Raw genomic sequence first — 17,558 nt, 5'->3', positions numbered from 1 at the left:
GGATCTTGGCCGACTGCGGGGCAGAGTAGTCTGGGCCTGAGGATGTGGATGGCCCAAACAAATGATGGCTCCTCTTGTTTAATTTGTTTTTCTTCCAACAATGACTTTTTTCCTCTTTTCTGTCTCTTCAACTGCCTGCTCAGCCGCTGTTGTGAGAAGAAAAGTTGTGGCAACCGAAACGAGACGCCCTCTGACCCAGTCATCATTGACAGGTAATGAGATCAAATCATGTCCTACACAGTGTCCACCACCTCAAACAAGCACCTCTTCATACTAAGTATTCAGGCTGCCCTTTCTTTGTGTATATGCACCTACACACTCACACACAGTGCAGGAGAGAGGTTCGTGTGCTGAGATCCTACCAATCAGCTGCTGCACTTACAGCTAATGAGAATAGTGACCATAGTGAGAAAAGCAGCAAATAGCAGAGTAGAAGCCCTGGGGGCTCAGCATTGTTAATGTTTGTGTGTTGATTTCACATATGAATATTAATCTGTACATGTATAGTGATACAACATAGTGATAGGTGTTCACAGTAGTTAGTGTTTCTGCCATGTCCGTTTAAACTGCACCAGTGCAGGTAGGCTGTAACATACAGTACAGAGTATCCGTGTCCATGTCTGTCTTCCATGTGTTTCTCTCTCTTCAGCTTTCTGTTTATCTGTTGATCTATCTTCAGCTTTCTGGGATCTGTTTCAGATAGGTTTCTCATTACATTGAACAGCCGGCATTGCACCTGAAACCTGCCAAAAGCGCAGATTTCCTTTTTATCAGAAGCATGTGGATCTTTCATACCACCAGACAGGCTCACATATGTAGTAAATGTTCATCCTGACAACCACTTATCAGGCTTAAAGGCGGATGACCACCGCTGTAATCAGCGTGTGTGAGGGCCTTCACGTCTGAGGGATTTCGGAGGTCCAGCACTGTCTGCCTGGCATTAGCCAATGTGATGAATGTTCATAAGCAGAGTGCATGTGAAATACCTTCTCTGTGATGTCATAGATGCAACCTTCATCACCTTTCCCTCCTCTCTCTTTTCCTCTCTCCTTCCCTACAATTGTCTGTCTAGAAAACACTCACTTCATATACGTCAAGGACCCTTTTCTTCCCCCTTCTCAGTTCAAGCTGGCTGGCCGTTGACAGTGTGTCTCAAAGGATCTCAGCTGAAGATAGTTTTCATATAATGGAAAAATGGGGCTGTTGTTTTTTGAATTTTCCCAGAATGCTATGGAGCAGCTGCTTTTCTCATTTACTGTAGCGCATTACTCTCCCAATAACCCCCTCTGCACCATTTTTATACTTCCTCCTAACATGGCTAAGCCTCTCGAAATTTGTTTGTAAGTGGCTTGGTGGCGTGCTGGTGAGGAAAGAGCGATCTATATCTTGTTGTGACTTTGTGTGTGCATGTGTATGTGTGTGTGTGTGTGTGTGTGTGTGTGTGCATATGTGTGTGCAGGCTGGTGTGCAACTGCGAGGATTGATTTAAATGGAATCATTGACCTACTGTACTCTCTAATCACACTGGGCATATCCCATCCTGATGGGGGCTTCTCCCTCTTGACTGGCCTGCGAAATCCTCTCCTCAGGGAGCTGCCTATTAGCAGCCAGTTAATTTCTGATAAGCCAATGGAATTTTGTGCAGCCCTGTGCCCTTTTATCCCACCTTATGTGCACTTTCTTACTTGACTGTGTGTATGTGTGCACACTATACACTGAAAGCAAGAGAGAGCAGAAAGATTGACAGGGCAGGATGTGTGTGTATGTTCTGAGCCAGTTTTCACTGTTTGTGTGCAGACAAACGGATGTATATTTTCATCTGAGTGTGTAAGGATCCCCGCACATTTATTTATGTATGTATATGGACGTATGTGCAATTGTCTATGTGTCTGTGTGACCCCTACTCTGACCTTTTTCCCTAGTCACTGCTTGGGTCTTAAATTATTCATGTGTGTATGGGTGTGTGTTTGTGTGTGTGTGTGTGTGTGTGTGTGTGTGTGTGTGTGTGTGTGTGTGTGTGTGTGTGTGCAGCCTATGTACATTTGTGCATGTGTGTATCCCTGTATGTGCAGTTGTGTGTGTATGTGTGGAGGAGACGGTCTGTTTCTGTGGCTCCAGTAATCAGCCTCCTGCTCCCAGCCCCAACACCTGTTCTCCAATTAACATGCAGCGTGCTGGGGCCCTCTCGCTCCTATCGCCCAGCCACTGCTTTCTACCCTTTTTCTTCTTCTTTTTCTCTTTTTTTCTCTCTAACTCTCACTCTCAGCCCCATGCTCCCTTCCTTCCTACCTCAACTTTTGTCTGCACTTCTGCACACCCCTTGCGTTCTTTTTCATTTGCTCTCACATGCTCCTACTGTGCACTTACTCCCTATTGCTTAATTCCCTTGATCCACTTCTTTTTCCTTCACTTTACCATCTCCACCACTACCCCCCACCTTCCCTTTAGCCTGTCTAATTTTGCCATAATTAGGCGGTGTCATTAGGACACCTACCCAAGCACAAGGGAGTTTTCAATTCCCCAAACGGCCCAAACCCCCTCTTTTCTAATCTCCTTTCCATATTGTTTCAGTTTTCTCTCCCCCCTTCTCCTGCTGCTGCTGCACTCCCCCTCCACCTCCCCTTCTCCCTAATCCTGATTTGAGTGAAAGGAGAGAGGGGAGATCACAGCTGATCCATAGGGAGGGGTGAAGGGATACAGGGTGGAGGGACCGAGGGATGAAGAGGGCAAGGGCAGTTGTTGACAAAGAGATGACTCTTGAGTTGCCTATGGGAGAAAATTATCTATCGCTCTATCTGCCCCACTACCTGCTGTGCCTATTAGTTTTACAATTGTCTAAACTTAACTTCAGTGAACTGTTATATTCATAAGCCTGATGTGACTTCTCTGTTTGGAGGATGTCACCTATCTTTGACTGATGGATCAGCTTGTTCACTGATTGGTTAGATGATTGATCAACAGACGGATAGATAGATTGTTTCCTCTGGGCTCACCACCATAAATCCTCAGTAATGCTTCAAAAATAATGCTGTCAATTTTTTTTACTGCTTTTCTTTTTTGAATTATTTTTCAGTTAAGTTTCCATTTGGCCATCATTTTTTTATATTGTTTGGTGGTTTTTGTACAGTTAGTGCTGAAATGATTAGCAGATCAGTTAGTTAGTTGATTGATAGAAAATTAATTGACAAAAATTTTGGTAACCACTTTTTTTTTTTTTTTTAGGTAATTTATCAGGGATTCATCCTTATACCCTATGAATACCTGACAGACCAATCAAACTAAAAATTCAATCAACCCCTTGTATAATACAAATATTTTTCACCAATCTTTGTTGCTTTTACTGTGTAAAGCTTCTCTGTACTGAGAGTTCTCAGTATTAACTCAGGCAGATCTTTTAATGGTGGCATTATTGTCATGCTGACCTCTGACCTCTGAGAAACTATATTGGTTCTGGGCCAAAGCTGGCCTCTGTATTTATGAGTGAGCCATAGGTTTACAATGGAGACAAGCAGATGTCAGTATTAGTATTAGACTGTGTGGTTTGTACGTAAGGGGTCAGCTCTCACCGTGAGTGCGTGCTTTTATATTTGGCTGAGAAGCAGAGATCAATAGTTGGTCATAAGGCATGTGTGTGGAGGGATCCATCGTGAGGCAAGAGCCTTATGAGGTGGAGGGGGGTGATCAATGGCAAGCACTATCTCACTAATTGATTGTGTTTCCAAGAGGGGTCTTTTTTAACAAGCCGGTGCTCAGAGAAAAGAAGAATAATCAATAGGAATTTTCCAATTTGTCAATATGGCTCTTCCCTCCCCCAGACTCAAAGGAACTCGCAAAGACTCAGAAGGCTTTGATTTTGAAATACTGAGACAAAAAATTTTTTTTTTAGTTTTTCATAGATCTGTATTTTCTTTTTCTTTTAAGCAGTTAAATTTGCTTTCCGAGTTCATCATTTTACTGTTTAAACAGTGATTAGTTGTCCTGGGCAATGGCTTGACTTCAGATGCTTGGCTGCAAGAGGAATCCATTAGTCTTAATCTTAGGTTGTGGGTTTTATTGATCTGTTTGTAGTCTTGTTTCTAGTTATATGTGTGTATCATAGGTTTGTTTTCAACTAGTCAGTGCAATGTTTTTGTTAGTTTTTTTCTTTTAGCACCAATCGATGTACATTGCTGCAGTTTCAGCTCAATTACAAAATTCCCAAGTTGAATGTTTATTATTGCAGTCATTAGTTGTTAATTTATTATGCTGATATTAATTAATTAATTGTGAAACCTATTTTTCCTATGAAAAGACGTCTTACAGTATAGTAACACACTAACACAGATGCACACAGTCTCAGTTCTGTTGTGCAGTTTTTTTTTTTAGTTCTTTATGGATTAACACTGTCTGAAAAGTTTGACAATAAAATATTCTGTTATTTGTTTCTGTATGCAAATCAGAGAATCAGTCTGACCATGAGTTTCACCTTTAGTCAATCCAGCTGTTTATGCCTGCCCATCTTAAAGTAATTTAAAAAAATAACAATATGTAATGACTGAGGCTGTTTCCCTGTGTGCGTCCTGAATGGCATTTTTCACTGCAGCTTACCTGTTCTTACAGCAGCCCAAAAAGTTTTTCCTTGTACTGCTGATTGTGGAAAACGCCAACCTCCTTATTCTTCAGCCTCAACCAAAAAGAAAATAGAAGCTGCAAGTCTTTGGGAAAAGAACATTAAACTATCAGCCAAAGAATAAATGCAGCAACATTTTTTGGACTGTGTCAGGGGTCGAATTCCTCCCCTTTCCCAGATGCATACTTAAGTTCTGCCGCCAAGTCGCTCTGTTAGGTCATCATATATGCACTTGAGAGTTTTATGTGTGAGACAACAATGTCATTTTAGGAGATTGTTTCTCATACTCTCCGTATAAGATTCTCCTGTAGCTGTAAAGTGGAGCTCATAACTCTCCATGTTGATACTGGCATGTTGTACTGCCAGTACCTTCTGTCTCATTACTTCAAGATGGATTTTCTGATGATAAGTCAAGAGGTGAAAATCCTAAGGGCCACTGCCATGATTAGGTTATTTCTGAATGACACAATTCAGATATAATTTACATTATCAGATCTCCTTGTCAAGAAAAAAAATTAAAATCCAGTCAAATAACTTATTTTTATACTTTTCCTTTAAATATATTTCATCCTGAAACAAATGATCAGTAAGGATTTGAAGTGCTTGGCTGCAAAACTGTCTGAGACTCTAACTGTTGTGGATCACTCCCCTCCTCCATCATCCAACTTACATAGGATGTGGAGGAGGTGCATTTTTTTTAACTCAAATTGAGCCCCTGCCTGCAGACAGAGCTGCAGATGATTTTGGAAAAGTTACCGCAAACTGACACAGACCCACCATCAACTATAGTAAGTGCTGCTAGTGATGCTTGTTAGCTCCGTGGATTTGTTATGATGGGAAGAGCTGGATAGTTGGAGGGAGGATTTTTTTTTTATTTTAGGTTTGATTTTTTTTTCGTAATCAATTGTGGATTATGTAATTGTCTCAGTTATTTATGATTTGGTCCCTTTTTGACTGCTGCAGCCTGTGGCTCTAGTGCAAAGATTTTGAATCATATTGTGAATCTGATGCCTTGTGTAGACATGTAGAGTGTGAATGCTCAACATTTTGCTGACCAGAAGAGAAAAGAGATTTTGATTTTTTTACAAAAAGGTTTTAAATACCCAATCTACATTGCAACATGCCCCCATATACATCATTGAATACTACATACGGTGTCCTTATTTACCCAGAACAAGCTGACTAAGCATTTATGCTTTTCATGTATAAGCAATGATAAATGATGAGCTGTTCATCCATAAGAATATAAGTGATGAAGTGGAGATGAGGAACATCATTCTGTTTGGCATTATGGTATCTTCCACATCTCAGAGTGTGTCATTACACTCTGCTCTTACCAAGCTGTCATGTTGTTGATATTCATGTGCAGTGAGTTTCATTCTTGGTGTATACGTTTCGCCTGCTGAGTTACTTGTTACTGTAGCATGAATTATATGGATATGGTAACCTGCAGTTTAATAATGGCCTGCACACTTGGTTTCAGTAACATCTGAATTTTATATTGTTACTTTTTATTGGGTTTTACAAACACTTGCCATGTCATAGGCAAACTACTTCACAGCTGCTGTGGATATTCACGAAAGACCCTGATCACCCTGTGAAGCTGCTGGTTTGCACTCACAATCATCCACATCACATAGCTGCAGGTATTAATATGTATGCATAAAGTCTGTCACACATACAAACATGCAGAAAGACAAAGTCAGACACACTGGTCCCCTCAATCTACTGTCACAGGTCTCTCCCTGGTGGGCTAGTACTGTCCTGTCCAGTCCCTCCAGACCCCCTGTCAGTGAGCCCCTCAGGCAGGGGGCCAGGCAGCGTGGCGACAAGGCCCTGAGGCTCCAGTGCACACCGCCTCACACAGCAGAGCGGCACACAGGCTGGACCACTGAGCAGCTGGCACAGGACCGTGGGGATGGCTCCTCCCTTGGGGCAATGCAAGGGAGAGAATGACACAAAGACAGACAGGGAGAGACGATGCAATGTCTAGAATATCAAACCCACTGACAGGTGAAAATAGTGAGAGCCCCACTCAGAGTTAGACTCGTAAGAATGAGTTGAGGGACCTTTTGGTGTGGCGCGAGCTTTCTGCGATGTGTCTCAATGTGAAGATCCTGGACTCCTGTTTGCACAGGAAGTGTATAATGAGTGGTAGGTTATGAGCCAAGTTTGTGTTTGGTCACCTTTGCTCTGCTTTGGCCATTGTTGGCTGTTGTGGCTTGAACCCTGACATCTGAAGTAGGCCTGGTTTGTTTTCTTTGAGAGCCTACAGAGGGGGCAGTCGGAAACAGAGAGCAGCAAAGAAATGTTTTGACAGGAAATGGGAATGGACTACCAATGGGCTAATGTGGAGGAACAGCAGGGGGACTTGTGTGAGTGGGTGGGATGCGGGGCGGTGGGGGGGGGGGGGGGGGGGGGGGTAGAAGTTTTTAGCTGCAGCTCAATGGCAGTCTGAAAGGCCTCGCACTCCCAGAGTGGCCAGGGCAAACCCTCCCATTTATCTGGCCACTAATAGGGTTCACCTTTGGTTGAGCAGTGTAGAGATTAAGTAAGGGCACTCAGAGGATCAGAAGGGGGCAGATTAGTGTGATTTAGAGGCACTTCAAATTGCAAGCAAGTGAGCAACGTGTGGTTATGAGTGTGTGGGTTGTCTGTGGTTTTATTTTTGATGTGAAATTCCTGCATTTGCCATTTATATTTCGTAAAGGGATCTTGTGTCTGTGTAATCAGGATCTCATGAGTTTGTGTCTACATGTGTGTGTGTGTGTGTGGGTGGGTGTGGAGTCAGAGGCCAGTTAACAGTGGTATTTAGGTGCAGGGGCTGTTTTCTTTGGATGGGTGCTGAGAGGGTGTATGTGTGTATGTGTGTGTGTGTAACTGGGATCGGTCATCCTCCTCTGTTAAGGTCTTAAATTTCACTAACGACTTAACAACACCCCCTGGTGCTGGGCCGGCCCCGCAAGCCACCCTGTTTGTTTGTTTGTCTGTTGATCTGGAATCTGGACACACAGCAGTATTTCTCCCAGGAGTTAGATTTCTCTAAAACTCACCACCCTCTAACACTAATATGTACACATCTGCAGTATTTCTTAAATAAAATTTAATGAAGTATCCCTATTAGCTAGGAAACAGCTATTCTTCCAGAAGTCCATTGGAAAAGCAACCAGGCCAGAATATTATGTAGATACATTTTTAAAAACTTCTACTGACACTTTTAATCCCTCAGTGCTAACAGAAGAATATGCAAGGGGGTGTAGTGAAAAGTTGTGTACTGAAATGCAGTATATAAACTCAAAGAGAAGCAGGAATCGGTGCTTTTGTGTTTTGCTGCCCGAATCTTTGATGCAACAGATGTTGTGTTTGCCTCATCACTGAGGAAAATCTAAGTCAAAGGTAAACAGGAGCAGCAATTTAACAATTAGAGTGTCACTATAATCTTTGTCAGTGTGTGTGTGTGTAATGGTCCTGATGAATCTGTCAGGGCTGAGGGCAGGGGGTGATGTGACTGCTGACAGGCTCCCAGCATGCATGCTGAGAGCCCCAACAGTCTGCGTGCCCTCCCTTCAGCCCCCCTATCAACCCAGCTCCCTTTCTCCTCTCCCAGTCCTCAGCTCAGCTTCACACATTTGCTGTGTATTAGCCACGGACAGTAAATTACAGCACCCTGGACCCCTGAGCGATTCCATTCCCATGTTTTCACACGTTCCACGTTCCTCTCTCCCTCCAGCACCATTATCCAGCTCACCTTCTCTGCGTCTGTCTATCTCTCCCTCCTTTTCTCTCATTTTGATCTGTTTTCCTCCCTCTGTCTGTCATATTCGTCCTGGCTCCTCGACTCCCTCAACCCTGTCAGATTTCTCTCCCCTGTCTGTCTTTCTCTCACTTCTGTTATACTTCTCATCCTCCTTTCCTCTATTGTGTCACGCTACACAGCGTTCCCTCCCTTACACATCCCCTCCGCTCCCCCTTTACTTTCTTACAAGCAGGTCCCTGTTGTCTAGGCTTCACAGGTTTCTCAGCCGCTTTTCTCTCTCGCTCTCTCTCGTCTTCCTTCCTATCCCTCTCTCCCGTCCTCTCCTTCTCTCTCCCTCTTTGCTCCCCCCTCTCCTCTCTGTTTCTGGAAACAGATGTTGTTTGTCAGATCTTATCATTACTGGCTAATTAAGAAGACATCTCTTCTCCTTCTGTTGTTGCTTCTCTTTCCACTCCTAGCCCTCTCGGTGGCATCCATCCCAGATTCATTGTTCTTCTCAGAGGAAGGTTCGGGTCGAGCTTTGATAAACGCATGTTATTGGTAAATCTGATTAGCGGCTGATTGATTGAAAGGGTATTGAAAAAGCAAGATCAGTGTTGGTGTATTGCAGATGACCTTCTGGTATGTTTGAAATCTTTTCAGCTGTACAGGGTGCTCTGCGTTGCATTTGACAGTTATGAGAGTATATTTTGAATCCTCGTCCCTCAGGACACACCAAGCATGCTGGGAGAGGTCAGGCCACTGATGGGACTTCTATTCCCTGTCCTGGTTGTGAATTCATGCTCTCTAGACTCTGAATATCTATCCATATCCATCTATTTGGCAGGCTGACCGCGGTCCCATGTGGCCAAGCTTTGTATGCAATCTATGGCTGAGCTAAGCTTGGGAGACTGAAACATTCATTCATTTGAAATTGTTGAAATGCACATTTAGCAGCTAGCAAGAGGTTATGCAGTAAAGCACTTAAGCACCCAGGAGAAACCTTGTTGAAACACTCAAGTGCCTCTTGTGTACCCTTCCCATCATTCCACTTTCCTCCTTCCAGCACCTCTTTTCCTCTCAGCGCTGCCGCGCCTCAGTCACTTTTTGCGGTGGCAAGCCCAAGGGTTTTACAGCGCTACCCAGCTCTATAAATCAGCACTAGTGGTTTAAATGTTTGGCTTTGTCACAGTTCTCAAGTTTAGAGGCGCGATAGGCCGGGCCTGAGGTTGCAGGGGTGAAACCAGCCTGGGAGGCAATGAAGAAAAGGCCAAGAGGGGCACAGCCAGTCCACCAGGCAAATTCATAAAGAGTTTCCCCCATGTGCTCACCGTCTGCCTGACATTACCTGGAGATGATCTACTCACTGGTTCTCTCACCACTGATCAATAAGATAGATAGATATGATTTTTTTCTTTTTATATTCAGAAAAAGAAGCCAAAGTTATCAAATATTCTTTTTTTTCTACACCCAAGCTGCAAGACAAAAAACTTTGCCTGAATAAAATGCAGTTTAAAATATACCAAAATATTATTTAATCAGTAATTATGTAATTAAAGAATGAGGAAACAAGACTGTGAAACTGACCTGGCTCTCAATTCCAACTGTCTTGAGGTTTGAAACCCAATACTTAAACCTGGTATTTCATTGGTGAAGGAAAGTAACTAAGTACATTTAACTACTGTATTTAAGTTTTGAACTACTTAGCTTGAGAATTTCCATTTAGTGCTACTTGTGTTCCTTTGCATTTATTTGACAGCTATAACTATTGGTTACTTTTTTAGATTTTCACACTTTAAACACACAATCAATGTATAAAATATTATCATCTTTTACTGATTCAAATGCCAAATAGTACACAAGGTGATTAAAATGAACTAAACCTTAGCTACAAAATGAAAATGATTTGTACACATTTATGCATCTGAAATTATAATCTAATGTATTATAACACTGTTCTTTGTAAGAGTACTTTTACTTTTAATACTTAGAGTACATTGCACTGACAATACTTTTACTGTGAGTGAGATTTTAAATGTAGGACTTTCACTTGAAATATATGAATACTTCCTCCACCAGTGGATTTCACTTGGCCGGTTTGGCGAGCATGTCAACGCGTGGGGCAGATGTTGTTCAAACTCCATTAGCTCACATAGAATAGGTACGATGCCGCGGACTATTAGTCATCAGGGTAATGTGGAGACCAGTCACTTGCTAAAAGGGACACAGTGGATCCAGGTTTAAAAGTTTAGTAAAAATGTAGAAAAGTACAGCTGCCACTGTCGTGTTCATTCTAAAAGTTGTGCCAAAAAGGGAGAAAGACAAATACGAGTCAGTTGGACTCTGTGACGTTTGCTTATGAAAGGTGAGTGAGGTTGATGCCAGAGATTTCCCTGTATGTTTTAGAATGAGAGGGGGTTGTACTGGGAGGACTGGTGTGAAAGGTCCTGTGGTGGTATGCGACAAAGGGGGTATCAGTTCGTGGACGGTTTTCTGTGCCCCATTAGCAGTGTCAAAGGTCATGTGCCCCGGGTGTTAACCCTGGTGACCAGTCTAGCTTCCAGTCTGCCAGGGGACCTGGGTCCAGGGGTATTTATTACTAACCCCCCTCCTCCCCCCCTTACCTCCCTGCTCCATCCCCCAAACACAGCTCTCCCCATGGAGGAAAACAAAACACCTCCATCCCTCCCCCCTAGCCTTTCCTCAGCCTGGGTACATGTACTAATTGGATGCATATCCATACACTGATGCATGACGACCCATCTGTAGATCTGTGCCTTGGCGTGAAACATTCTTAGGTCAACAGTGGTTTATCCAAATCCTCGTCCATAGCCATAAGCTACAGCATTTTTTGGCCCATTACACTCATGCTTTATTAAAAACCACCAAGCACATTTATGACTTTTAGACATTTGTTTCTGAGGCATCATTTTTGCTAATGTGTATAATTTTGCATGATTGATTGTACACACACGGTTGCTTGCAAGTCAGTTTTTGTCTTTGTGTATTTTTCTGTGAACTCAAGCATGTGTGTGTGTGTGTGGCTTGTATAGCCTGTGTGTGACATATGCATGCATACGTGCATGTATCTGGGCCTGGTGTATGAGTTAGTGCTCTCAGTGTGTGAGTGTGGCAGAGGAAGGCCCTCAGCATGTCAGTATGTTTTAAGGCTCCACATCTGGTTTCCTAATTTTCCTCCCTGCCTCCCTCCTTCACTCCCTTGCCCTCCCCGCGGCTCCCCTCCACCACGATGTCAGGACACTGTTTTGTTTTTTCAGGGTGATGGTGGTGGAGGGGATGTCCGATGAGTGATGGCCCTGAATACAAGGCGTCAACATTCTCCTTCTCTTCCTCTGTCTCTAAGTCTGCCTCTCCTCTTCTTCCTCTTCTTCTGTTGTGCAGTCTCTTTAGATTTCCTACACCCACTATCAATTAGGCATTACGGAGTGGATCAGGGGTTACATGTACAGTAAGAAGGGGATGAAGAGGAGCAGCTCTTTTTTTCTGTCTCCTCTTTGTCTTCACTCCTCCTCACTTCTGTCTGAGCAGCAGGGCATCCACATCTGCTGAACAAAAATAATGACAATCTCCTCCTCCTCCTCCTCATTCTTTTCCTTACATTTTTTCCTCCCATATTTTTGTATTAACGCATAAATTTGTCATCTATGGTGCACTAACCCAAAACTGGAAGGCCGTAGGCAACCCCAGAGAAGGAGAAGCGTAGTGAAAGTTCTCTAGCTGTGCTGCTAACTAACTTGAACTCTGTTTTAAAACCTTTCGCATCACATGCTCACATGCTTCAAGAGCTGCTGCTACCAGTAAACCTTCATTTACAATGAGCACAGAGGGCGATGTGTTTTATGTCTTTGTGAAAATGCAGTTTATGTCAACAGTGATTAGTGCTGATGAATGCCTATGAAAATTTTTGTTAGAGGTCCTGTGCTGCTTAGGTGCTCACTGCATGATTAGATCCATATGTAAAACACTTATGTGTAACAGATGCCCCATGGACTGAGAAATGTGAAACAGAGCGTCCACAATGATGAGTAAAATTTTACAAAAAGCTGCATCTCTTTTATTGTTTTTAGTGTCATGACTTGCTGGTTGGGCGTTGAACTAATTTTAGTTAAGCAAGTTGTCACCATTGGGATGGCTGCCTCATGCTGCGAGGCCTGTGTTTAGTCTTGGGAACTGAAGCAGATGCAGACAAAAGGGATCGGAGGCTTTGACAGAGATGCAGAAGTGAAGACAGAAAAGAAAATAACAGACTCCCTGTAGTGCCGCAGTGGAAAATGATCCCAAGGTTTAAGACTTGGGTCTATGTTTTGTTTGTGTTTCCTGTTTTAAGTGTGTCTGTGGAGGATAGGTGAAAAACTTGGTTTCCATTGCTGACCACAACAGACTGTGTGAAATTGCACTCATCAAGTTTTGGTGTCACATTTGTTAGAAATCAATGCCACTTGTGCTTATTCTCCAGCTTGACAAAATTTACTTGTTTGCAATTAAAGACAAAAATAATCATTATCACAGACATGTATGACGGCTTAAAAGTTGAATCATGTTTCCCATTAGCTTTATTACATTATGTTACTCACTTGACAGTGTTTTAATCAAACAGAAGCACCATTTTACACCTACATTATAGAACAGTATATTCTGTAAATGCACAGAACAAGACACACATTAGATATAAACACGCTAAAGCTAGTGGAGTTCTTTGAAAATGCCCTTTCTTTGCAATTTCCCCGTGACATGAAGATCACCTCCAATTCTTTGCATGCTCTGCTCATCTCTTCCCTGTGGATGGGGAGGTGTGTGGGTGTATTACATTACCAAAACAAAAACAAACAACAGCAATATTAAACTTCTGCAACCACAATAGAGGAGGGGATAAAAAACAGAGGGTCCTCGACTTCTTATTAATTATGCAAGATTAGTCTAATTATAATTCAGCAAATGAATGTGTGGCAGAAGGTGCGAGGCGACGGGGCTGGGAGATTTGCATGTTAAGTGGGCAGGGGGAAGCGGCTAATGCATGCTAATATATGCGTCAATGTCTCGCTTTAATTTCAGCATTTGCAGCTGTGTGCGTCCGAACTGAGGGGGGTGAAAAGTTGACTCAATGGGTTTTTGGGAGGGGGGCAAAGGTGGGGGTGTCAATGTATTAGAGTGTGCATGCATGCATGTGAATGCGTGTTTCTGTGTGTGTGTGTGTGTGTGTGTGTGTGTGTGTGTGTGTGTGTGTGTGTGTGTGCGTGTGTGTGTGTTTGTGTATGTTAGGCATCTGGTGTCATACAAACAGGGAATGATGAGAAGAAGTCAACAAACAAGGTCAAGAACCCTCAGAAAGTGCACAAAGCCTGAGATGGATGTAGACAACCTCTCAATTAGGGTTGTGATTTCACTATCTGAGGCATCACCGCTGTACAGATTTATCATGTCAGTCAGTAAAATGAGTGATGACTGCTGGTTAGATGAGTTTTAAATAGTCAAAAATGGAAGTGGCAAGGAAACTAGTGTTACCAAACCACAGCCAGACCATGTACATGGTTATTAAATCAAAAATATGGTTCCCATGCTGTTGTGAATTACCCTCTTATATATGACTGCTATAGACATAATGAGCCATATTGTAAGAATCATTGCCCAGGATATAATGTACATATTGTATGACCCTCAAAGGAGGCAGTAAAATGAAATACAACACTTTTGATTGTGGTCTCTTTTCAGAGCCAACAAACAGTATAACTTTCCTACCGTGATGCACCAAATATAGGGATTTTAAATAGAGCGAAGCTTCTGTCATTGTCTCTAGTGGGGAGATATAAAGAAGGCTGACAGAGTCAGACATCGAATTGAAAAAGAAATGGAAGGAGGAAGTGGGAGAGGCGCAGATGTGCCCTTTTACATGTTTCCACCCCGATCTGAGGTCTAGTGCAGCTTTGAGGTTGGAGGTCCGAGCTCTCGTGATAAATTATAATCACCCTCTGCCAACAACAATATTGATTGTCCTCAGACGAAATAGCTCAAATCAAGAAATATTGGACACACTGTTGGAACTGAGAGCTAGTTGCAAGCCAGGTCCTGTTCGCAAGGGAGGAAGCTGGAGCAAGTGATGGAAGAATAGCGAATAAAAGCTGACAGAATGAGGGAGAGATTAGTATTCGATGGGAGGGTTCAGGGATGTGGGGCCAATATGAAGTTCCTCTCCAAACAACCGCTCTCCATTAAGATGACTTATATTTGCAGAGAGCACAGTGTGGGTGGGATTGGAGCTACCCATGTATGTAGCCCAAAACCACGGCCTCCCTTTGCAGCATTTTTCTTCTGCACTGTTGTTGTTTGTTTAATTAGAACATTAATGGACGTGTTTTTCACTGTGAAGTGAAGTGGACATCTGGTTTGAGGTCTATACATTTGCCAGTTGCCATAATTATATCACAACCCTGCATCATTTCCAAGCTCATTTGTCTTTTCTGTTGCTTTAACATACATTGTCTAAATTCTCTTCTCCATGAGATTTGTGTGGTTCTTCTCACCCTCGTCTGCACCTGCACTCTTGATATACTTTCCTGCATCTCACCTTGCCAAGTCTCTCTCCTCCCTTCTCGCTGTATTTCAGTGATGGAATGTGTTTCTTGTTGTTGCCTTCTCTTTCCCATCGCTGTCTTTGCCTCTCAGCATGGGGACTTTGGGATTGCGGCAGAGCTTCGTTGCCATGGCAGCGGGCTGTGTTGCCGAACTGTGTACACCTGGGATTTGGAGTCTCTCTCCATAGTCTCCCTCGCTCCTATTTATTCCACCTTTCTCTCAGGTTTTCTTTGGTGTAGCAGGGGCTATCAGCACCCCTCACTCTCTCTCTGTCTCCACATTCTATCACACTCAAAAGTAAGCTCACATACGTAATGAGACACATATACTTGAAAACACAATTCATGTCCATACCAAATCCTGTGCCTCTATCACTACCTTCCTCTTTCCACCTCCTCATTTCACTTTCTCTGTAGTTGTCTCTACTTCGTTTCCCTCTCCATTCCCATGTGGGGGTTCAAACACAGCATTGCGGGATACCATGGTCCCCTGAGTCCTCTGGCATACATCACTGTCTCCAGTTTACTTTGAAACACAGCAGCACTTTTCACTGGACTGTGCTTCAGATTCTCATCACTTGATTTAAAGTATAATAACATTGACTTTAATACTAAGCTAAACAGCTGGGATTGATGTCAGAGCTGTAATCATATAGATATGCACAAACACACACACACACACACACACACACACACCCACACACACACACACACACACACACACACACACACACACTCGTGTGCCTGCACCATGCCTGTCTCTGAAAAATAATGACTGTCTCCTTTGACTGTAAGTGTGTTGCAGGGTTGCAAATAATCATATACATGGTTCTTTCATGTGATTTCTTAGTTGCTGATGTACAAACATGTGTCCTCTTATTTACCTTTGCAGGTTTTTCTTGAAGTTTTTCCTGAAATGTAACCAGAATTGTCTGAAGACAGCAGGAAACCCGAGGGATATGAGGAGATTTCAGGTATGAAAAATTGAAAAAAAAAAAAAAAAATGCATGTGTTCTTGTGTGTGAGCGGAAAGAGGGAAGGTGGGTGCCACTCCATCCTAACAGAATGATTAAATAATTAATTTCTTGTCCAGTGTGTTCTAAGTTGAGTTTATGTTCTCATATAGTGAAGCTCTGGAAAAGTTTTTCCAATGGAAGACATAGTCGGGAGAGTTAGAGGTGAAAGTTAAAAATCAATAAGAAGTCAGAGAGATGGAAAGACAAACGAAAGAAGTTAGATATGTGGGAGACTTGGCCATTTGAGTGCTGGGGTGCAGGAAATAGGTTGAGGTGTTTCAGGAAGTTGTCAAAAATTGAGTGATTGGCTCCAGATGGAGGAGGTCATGCTCCGTGACCCAGGAAGTGGTCACGAGGGACACTCCCGCCTCACTTCCTCTGCCGTCTTTCAGCACCAGCGGCCCCTGTCTGGCATTCTCCTTCTCCCAGCAAACCCTCTGTCCTTTCCTCCTCTTCGAGCTCCCCCAGTCTTCAACCATGTTTGCTTTAACTCCTGCTATGTGACGCATGCTGAGAAGTTATGAGCACGCAGGACTCTCATCTGTGGGTTAAAAGGTGATCAGAGCTGGACAGGATACTGCTGCTTGATCGATAATTTACAGTTATTTTCCTTTAGGTTCCCCCTCCTTTCCTCCACCTATAGCACATATGCTTTCTCTCCTTTTCTTTCTCATGTTCTTTCACCTGTAAAATTACTGCCAGGTGTTTATTTTGAACTGAGTGCAAGCGTTTATCTTTGCCGTCTGATTTTCTGAAGATACATAAAATATTTATGGTTTACTATTTAATTAAAAATGACTTTTTCTCACTGACCCATTCCCTGTAATTCTCAAAAACATGTTCATAAACACACACCCAAACTCATTATCAGTTTCAGAAATAGTATCACATCGACACTCATAAATATCCAAAGAGAAAAACCTACAAGTATCCTCTCATTAATTATATGTGTGTCAGCCACGCAAGGCAGATGTGGGAAGGGACACACACATGCTGTGGCCAGAAAATCAAATTAGGGCCACTATATATCATCCACTATTTTAACAGCCGGCTAAAATGGGAGATTTCGTCCATATGTTTGGTGTCATTGAAGAATCAGGAGGAGACAACGATGAGCCTGCTGCATGCTGTATGAATCAAAAAGTTAGGCAAGAGGCAGCGGAGAGGCCATATGGAGACCTGATGGAGGAGTGGAGGGGTATATGAGCAGCGTCATCGCCAGAATGCAGACATATTATGGAGATCCCAGAGATGTCACATTACATATTGAGAAATATTACCATCACCTGTATGCCGAAACAAATTGTTGCTCAGGGATTTTGCTGCTGTAACTGGAGACTGTGACTCACAGCATGCTGTCCAAGTCGTGCATCTACACTCATGTATCTTCCTCCTGGCTCTTGTCCTCTCTATCAGGTGGTCTTGTCCAGCACTGTGAGTGTAGACGGCCACGTCCTAGCAGTGTCTGACAACATGTTCGTCCACAACAACTCAAAACATGGTCGGAGAGCCCGCAGACTGGAGCCAGGCGAGTCTGTCGAGAATACTATGGAATATGGTAAGACACTGACACTGCAACGCTACAGTGTCACACCCCATTTATCTTT

The 17,558-nt window shown here is 43.0% G+C and overlaps 1 protein-coding gene across 4 annotated transcripts in view; it reads left to right on the top strand.

Annotated features, from left to right (window-relative positions):
- ebf2 (EBF transcription factor 2) overlaps positions 1-17,558 on the top strand; it is a 29,824-nt gene that overhangs the window by 7,444 nt on the left and 4,822 nt on the right. For all 4 annotated transcript variants that reach the window (XM_071482980.1, XM_071482979.1, XM_071482978.1 and 1 more), the window contains exons 6-8: positions 144-212; positions 15,828-15,909; positions 17,368-17,509. In XM_071482980.1, coding sequence (XP_071339081.1) covers positions 144-212; positions 15,828-15,909; positions 17,368-17,509 — 293 coding nt within the window. The remainder of the gene's footprint in view (positions 1-143; positions 213-15,827; positions 15,910-17,367; positions 17,510-17,558) is intronic.

The sequence above is a fragment of the Trachinotus anak genome, unplaced genomic scaffold (assembly GCF_046630095.1).
Source record: "Trachinotus anak isolate AG129_WGS33_773 ecotype Australia unplaced genomic scaffold, CSIRO_AGI_Tana_v1 ptg000008l, whole genome shotgun sequence".
NCBI classification, from domain to species: Eukaryota; Metazoa; Chordata; class Actinopteri; order Carangiformes; family Carangidae; genus Trachinotus; species Trachinotus anak.
The sequence above is the reverse complement of the archived record's forward strand: the minus strand, read 5'-3'. Positions and strand labels throughout refer to the sequence as shown.